At 44.3% G+C, this 7,351-nt stretch overlaps 1 protein-coding gene across 3 annotated transcripts in view; it reads right to left on the minus strand.

The window, feature by feature from the left end:
- Positions 1–7,351, minus strand: part of Esyt2 (extended synaptotagmin 2) — a 70,944-nt gene that overhangs the window by 20,133 nt on the left and 43,460 nt on the right. For all 3 annotated transcript variants that reach the window (XM_027417034.2, XM_027417035.2, XM_035445142.1), the window contains exons 9-13: positions 6,287–6,463; positions 4,879–4,961; positions 2,648–2,696; positions 2,276–2,365; positions 1,770–1,865 (exon numbers count right to left, since the gene is read on the minus strand). In XM_027417034.2, coding sequence (XP_027272835.1) covers positions 1,770–1,865; positions 2,276–2,365; positions 2,648–2,696; positions 4,879–4,961; positions 6,287–6,463 — 495 coding nt within the window. The remainder of the gene's footprint in view (positions 1–1,769; positions 1,866–2,275; positions 2,366–2,647; positions 2,697–4,878; positions 4,962–6,286; positions 6,464–7,351) is intronic.

The following is a 7,351-nucleotide window of genomic DNA, read 5'->3' on the forward strand; positions in this document are numbered from 1 at the left end:
CTCGAAGATACTCTTAGGAAAGTGGAGACAGGAAGAGAAAGCAAAGAATGGTGGGTTGTGGTCAGTGGGCACACACCAGAAGCACAAATAAACAGGGTGCAGAGAGTCAAAGGGTCCCAGGACACACAGGGACTGGCCAACAAAGCCTCCCGATTAACATACAAACCCGGGGCTGGCTCTGTGGACCCTTTGCCTCTGATGAGCCATGGCACACTGTGAGCAAAGTACCCTTGGCATAGAAGAGTAATGCATTCCCTGTCTCGTGAGCTCATGTAACGTCATCTGAATTTCAAATCGTGACAAAACATATAGCTCTACAGAAAGGCCCAAGCCCTTTTTCCATTAATCCGTCACTATGTTTCTATATCTAAGCTATACAACACATTTGCTTCTTTTAAAGTATGGTTGACATTATTTGGGGTATGGGGCTTGCCAGAGCGTGCATGTGGAGGTCAGAGGACAACCCAAAGGAGTCAGTTCTTGTATCCCATGTGTGTTTTGGGAATTGAACTCAAGTGGCCAGGTTTGGCAGCAATTGCCTTTTACACACTGAGCCATTTTGCCAGCCTGACAAACTGCCTATCAGGCATTCTATAACAAACTTCACTGTGGTCAAAAGCAGAAAGCCCTACTGTGTGAGGAATTCTATTGAAAATCTAGATAATAATGAAGCAGATATTCCCAAATTGAAATAAAAATAGGTAAAGTCACAGACTTTAGGTGGAAAGACTAGCCAAAAGATTAAGCTCTTCAAGAAAAATGTAAGAACTTTAGTAGTTAAAAATTAGATAAGGAACTTTCATTAAAAGAAAGGGTATGGTATTGGCAAAATGCTCAACCATATTTCAGTTGTTAAGCTGAAATAAAATGTATCAATGCACAAAGAACACCATATTTCATTTTTTGATCACAAAGCTCAAGTAAATATTCACTTTTCAAAAACTAAAAGGTGCTAAATGATACAATTTCACAAGTCATCAGGCTAAAAGTCCCAGAGAGACTGTGGGAAAGGGAATGGTGGTGTGCCCTTGCTTCTGCTTGGAGTGTGTTCACAAATGCACTGATGTGGCTGAGCAGTCACGGGGAAGGGGGAATTATGCAATGGACAATCTTGGTGGGTAAAACCCCTGTAACTGATGGCAGAGATCTTTCTTTCAACAAATGACATAGAGAATGCCCTAGTGTGCAAGCACACTGGCAACCCCCAAAGTTACCCAACAATGTAACATTTATCTGAGGACAACATTACTTTAACTAGTGGAGTTTACAACAGGACAGTGGAAGACTCACTATCCCTAAATGATTGGGTTATACTTTATACCTTCCCCCCATAAAACCAAAACCATCTCATGCAAACAAATCAACAGGCTTTTAGGCTAAACATTACGATTTGGCACTGTTTGTGTTCAGCTGGAAGTGTCCCAGGTGCCTGAAGGTCAGCATACCTACCTGGTGGCGTCGATCACGCCTCACCTGACACCCTAAGGAAAGTCACAGCTCAGCAGCCCATGGCTGCTGTGTTTCGGCTAAGACACACTTAGGGTTTGTGATCAGAGCTGCTTCATTTATTCCCCTTTCCAAGAGAGACAATTTTCACAGTGAGGCAAGAAGTCTACAATAATTAGATATAAATACCCACGAGCAAAAGCAAATGCTACCTGTGCCTCTCTGCTGCTGCCACACAAGATTAGCTGATACACTGTAGCTGAACAAAGTAGTAGTTTCCAAGTCAGGCAAGCACTCCCACGAGTTAGCTCTGTACTACCTACCGGAAGGTTCCTTGCAGAATCCAAATACAAGATGAGCAGTGCGGATGAAAGACCATCAATAGCTTGATCTTTATCAGCTCTGATGTCTGCCAGCACCTGCAAGGTAGGAAGAACAGCGGTGGGTATGTGTCCACAGGATGGTGTGCACACTGTTCTTGAGTGTGCGCAAGAGGACGAAAGTAGGAAACACTCTAATGGACACAGCAGAAGAACAACTGATGTCTTCCAAATGACAGGATGATTATTCTGCACACATCAATACCTTGAAGCTCTGGGATGACCTCTGTGCTATGGCAAATACAGGATTTAAAAGTCTCAGAACAGGAATAATAAACTATAAATTGTGCTCTTTACACCTTTATTCCTGCTCACTACTGTGGTGACCTGTGGCATGATGTCCAAATTTACTGGCGTAACTTCTTTAAGCAAGCAACGACACGATCAGAGACAGACTGGGCGTAACAACCAGGGGTGGGTGGCCAGGAAGAGAGGGCACTGCACAGCACCTTGTCCAAGTTTGCCGCGTCTGGCATCAGCGTGAGCCACTCTAACTTCAGATGCAGCTTTCCTTTGGGCACCTCGTCCAGAGTGAACCACTGAAGAGAAAATGTTTAAGGTCAGCAAAAGTGTTCCTGAATAAAAAGTTCTAATTAAACCCAGTCTAAAAAAAAGTTTCAGGGTTCTCACTGACACCATGGCACCGACAGTCCTTAACTGGCACTGAAATTTATGCTCCAAGGGCCAGGGCTGGCCTTTACATGTCACATGTCTGTGGACCCTTGCACTTTAGGTGGGTAACAGCAGTGGGTCACAGTGGCCCTGGCACACAAGGGTGCTTACAGTGTTCATTAAGTGGGCCAAAATCAGAGAACACTTACTTCATCTAAAAGGCGCTCCTTCTCAACTTCAATAAGATCAATCATAAGACTGTAAGGATAAAACAACAAAAAAGATTTTAGAACACAGAAACATACTTCTTCCAACTGAAATAACTCGAGCATTGTCTATGCGGAAGAACTCTAGAAATGCAAAAGACGCCACACAGTTTACCAGAGACAAACTGCTTCCCCAGGTTTTCTGTAATACAAGGTCAAGAAAACCTAAAGAAGGGCAAGAAAGGGAAGGGTTGAATTTCTGTGGTCAAAATACAGAGTACACACAACTAGGCCAGAACTGACTATGGACGTGTGTGTTTGTATGTGTGTAGCGTGGGCATGTGCACGCACACATGCACACATGTGAACATCTGTAGGCCTGAGGCTAACAGCAGGCGTCTTCCTCAGTTACTCCTCAGCTACTGTGTCAAGAAAACATCTCTAAACCGAACTCAGAGCCTGGTGTGACTAGTCTCACTAGTTTGTTCTGGGCATGCGCAGTCTGTCTTCCAAGTGCTAGAATTACAGACAGCTCCCGTGCTCTTCTGGCATTTTTGTGGGTTCTGGGTCTGAACTCTGATTGTCACGCTTACACAGCAAGTGCTCTGCACTGAACTCCCCAGCCACAGCTGAGTTGTTGTTGTTGTTTTTACATTTTTTAAAAATTTTATTTACTCATTTTTATTACATATACAGTGTTCTGTCTGCATATTTGCCTGCACACCAAAAGAGGGCACCAGATCTCATGACAGATAGTTGTGAGCCACCACGTGGTTGCTGGGAATTGAACTCAGGACCTCTGGAAGAGCAGTTGCTGCTCTTAACTGCTGAGCCATCTCTCCAGGTCCACAGCTGAGTTTTTATGGTTTCAAGACAGGGGTCTCACTATGTAGACCAGGCTGGCTCCGAACTCATAGACATCTGCCTGCCTTTGCTTCCCAAGTACTGTGATTAATGGTGTGCACCACCATGCCTGGCTAACTAATGGGTTTTTACATGTCATCCCTTGGTGCTACTACTCATCACTGTGGATGACACGGTTATTTCCATAATGAATTTTAAGTCCACACTGTATCAAGTCCATTAGCAGCTCCGAGAGCAGGTTCTATTAACCGCCAAACAATCCTACTCTAATTCAACCATGGCACAACTTCCACAGGCACATGCTAGAAGGGACTGTTCTCCTTCACTTCTAAATATATCTCCTCATCAATCCACTCTCAGCCCTCGCCAGTGACAACATGCTCTCCACTCCTCTACTGGCCTCCATCTACACGCTTACGCTTACATTGCATATTTGATCTGACCATGTTTCTGTTCCACTTAAGCTGTGTACACAGTCAAAGATTCTGAAGTTACAGCACAACACATGGGTCTGAGAGATTCTGAAGTCAGAGCATGGTGCACAAGGCTATCCTTGATGAGGCCTGAGCGTTTCCAGTGTAGTCCTCTGCCATTCCCTACAATAAACTCACTGAAATGACTTAATTAGATGGACATGCATTAGATGTGTGTGTGTGTGCAGGAGCAAAGGCACAGGTGTGGAGGCCAGGGACCAAACTCATTTATTTTTCCAAAATGGAATTATTTGCTGGTGACCAGGTGTCTCACTAACCTGGAATGGAACTCATCAAGTAATTTCAGGCTAGCCCTAATAAGTCCCAGTGCTAGGATTGTAAGTACCAAGGCCCTTGGAGCTGGAGTTTCAGGCAGCCATCAGCCATCTGACACTGGGTGCTGAAAACTGAGCTTGGGTTGTCTAGAAGAGCAGCAAGCATGCTTAACTGCTAAGTCCCCTCTCGGCCTCAGAAATGTATTTTAAAGCCCATTTTTCACAGCTATGTTAATTCTTCAAATGAAGTAAATAAATCAGTATTTACTGTCCCAATATGTGGGTAGATTGTAAATGACTATACCCTAGAGAACTGAAAAAGCTTAAAATTAAACCTCCACCTACAGCTTAGAAGTGTTTCTAAGTGTTTCCCCCCCAAGAAGGTGACTCTGCACAGTGCCCTGTAGCTTCCATGGTGTAACTGGTGGTGAAACTGGCCCTAGTGCTATTGCCACTATTATGGACAGCAGAGTCTTTTTAGAAGTAAAACATTTTTTAAACTATCTGGTAAAATAAATGTCACACATAAAAGCCATTTAAAATGTATACATGAAAATAAATGATTTTAAAGGCCTGCATCAGCGAGAGTGGTTAAAAGGGTGTTCCTAAGTTCTTTCTTCACCTTCCTAAGAAGTCATCCTTGTCTGGATCTTCATCAAAGAGTTCAATCTCCAGTTCTTGTCCAGGGTGCTCATAGACCAAAGCCTGAAAATGAACGGTTAGGAGTTACTGCAGGTCTACCACCACAGTCAAGTTAAACTAAGTATGGGGATTGTAACAAACATTACCAGGTACTTTTCTCTGGCAGTCAGCAGTTTCAAAGGTGGACTTTCTTACTGTCAGACCACACATACATCTTGATGACTGGGCCATTCTCAAAAACTTGCCCAGAGAGCAAGTCTGCTGGGCATGTTTCTTGGCTATCTGAATTCCATTATCAGTGGGCCAAGCACAAGACCCTGAAACAAGGTGGCTGTGTGAGGTCACCCACAGGCCTGTCGAAGGCCTAAGGCCACTTGAAGATGCAGGAAGTAGCCCTAAGATGTGAAGTGGCTCCATGCAGATGCTAACCCTGAAACACGGACAGAGGGCAGAGGGTGACAGGGAGGAGGCATAGTGACTGCTGTTCTCAAGAACTTCTCTGTCCTTTAAAACAACGTCCAATTCTTGGGGCTGGCGGGATGGTTCAGTAGTTAAGAGCACTGACTGCTCTTCCAGAGATCCTGAGTTCAATTCCCAGCACCCACATGGCAGCTCACAACTGTCAGTAACTCCAACTCCAGAGGATCGGACACCCTCACAGACATACGTACAGGCAAAATACCAAGGTACAGAAAAATAAACTTAAAACAAAAACAAAAACAAAAACAAAAACCCCTCCACTTCTGGGTGGAACAATTTAAGGCTACATGTGACCCTGCACTTGACGAGCACAGCCACAATGCTGCACTTGGTGCCCAGGGCGGGCGGGGTCTCTGCAGGTAAAGAATTCAGTGACAACCAGGCAGACCCTGGCTGGGTGTGGTGGTGTACACCTGCAACCAGAGCCCGTGGGAGGCTCAAGCAGGAGGAGCACAAATTGCAGGCCAGGAAATAAAACAGAGAGAGAGAAATAAAACAAAGCAAAAGGAAACAAATACAACAAAAACAAAGCCAATAACCATGCCGTTATCTACCCACTGAGATGTAAAGATGATGGCCAGATGTATTAGATGAAAAATGCATAAAACAGTGTATTTTTATATTTGTGCTTTCACCACATGTAATATTTTATAATCAGGAACTTTTCTATATTAAGAAAATAAATTGCCATTAACCACTGTGGTAGCCTTATATAACTACTGCTTAAAAATCTCACATGTTCACATTACAAGAATGTTTGTGTTAGAAGAGAAATGCAAAATCTCCCCAAGATGAAACATTAAAAAACTTAAACAATGGTCCAAGTTAGCCATGCTCTTGTGTGACAGACGTGGAATCAGACTTTTAGTGCCCTCACTCAGCTGCCATGTTTGGGCCCCATTGCTCACCTCATACACCTCGTTCCATTTTGGACTCAGGTTCTCCTTGATAATCTTACTCTGGAAGATCTGGTTGCCCACCCGGATGATTCCGTAGGGGTCTGACTTTCCCTTGACAAGGCCTTTAAGGTAGGTGTCTTTCCCCTGAAGATCCTGAGCTTCGATGAAATGGATCCGTAGCACACCCTGAGAAGAGCCGCAAACCACTTACACGGTTTGCTGTGGAGAGTGGAAGACACACAGCGCATTCCCCAACAGGGACCGTCACAGCTCAGCCATGACAGGACCTCAGAGAACAAATATTGAGGGTGGACACTGTGTCATCCCACTAGACAGCCAGACTGCAGATGGGCGGGGACGCTACACAGCTGCCTGCAGAGCCTTCAGCGTCCTTGGTAGAGGGAACCCTGACTGCAGAGGTCCCAGGGCAGCAAAGCACTTATTCCCAGGAAGCCAGTAACACAGTCACAAGAGTCACCAAAACTCCTTACATTCTGGGACTAAGCAGGTAATAACTAACACGTAGGGTACATCAGAGCTGCTACTAAGCACTTCTTACTCAGCAACCATGCCATTCAATTTTTAGACCAATTCTATGAAACCCTGTCATTAAGTCCATTTTATAGAGGAAACCCAAACTCTGAAATATGTAGTGCTCATCAAAAAGAAAAAGGTCTTCTCAACAGCTGTCTTACTTGTGGGAGAATAATACTTAGTCCTTTCATTCATGGCAAACAAAAGTTTGGTAGGGTAATAATACTCTTCCTCCAAATGCCACAAAAATCCCAGGCTACTATTCCCATCTTGTCAGGACAACACAAACTTCTCTAAACTTCTCTAAAGACGAATACACTTTAGGAAGCCCTGGAAGACTCTTGTCTTCAGTTTCCTGTGGCTACAGCTGAGGCGATGTGGCAAAAGATGCCTGCATCTAGGAGAAAGAGCTCCTTTTCTTATGTGCAGAGTCTCAAATCTGTTGAATGTGAACAATACGATTCTATCATCAAATTAAATGGAGAGTGCTTTTTTACACACATATAAGGGGGCTGAGGACACAGGTCAGGCCTGGGCTTA

The sequence above is a fragment of the Cricetulus griseus genome, chromosome 5 (genome assembly GCF_003668045.3).
Source record: "Cricetulus griseus strain 17A/GY chromosome 5, alternate assembly CriGri-PICRH-1.0, whole genome shotgun sequence".
Lineage (NCBI taxonomy): Eukaryota > Metazoa > Chordata > Mammalia > Rodentia > Cricetidae > Cricetulus > Cricetulus griseus.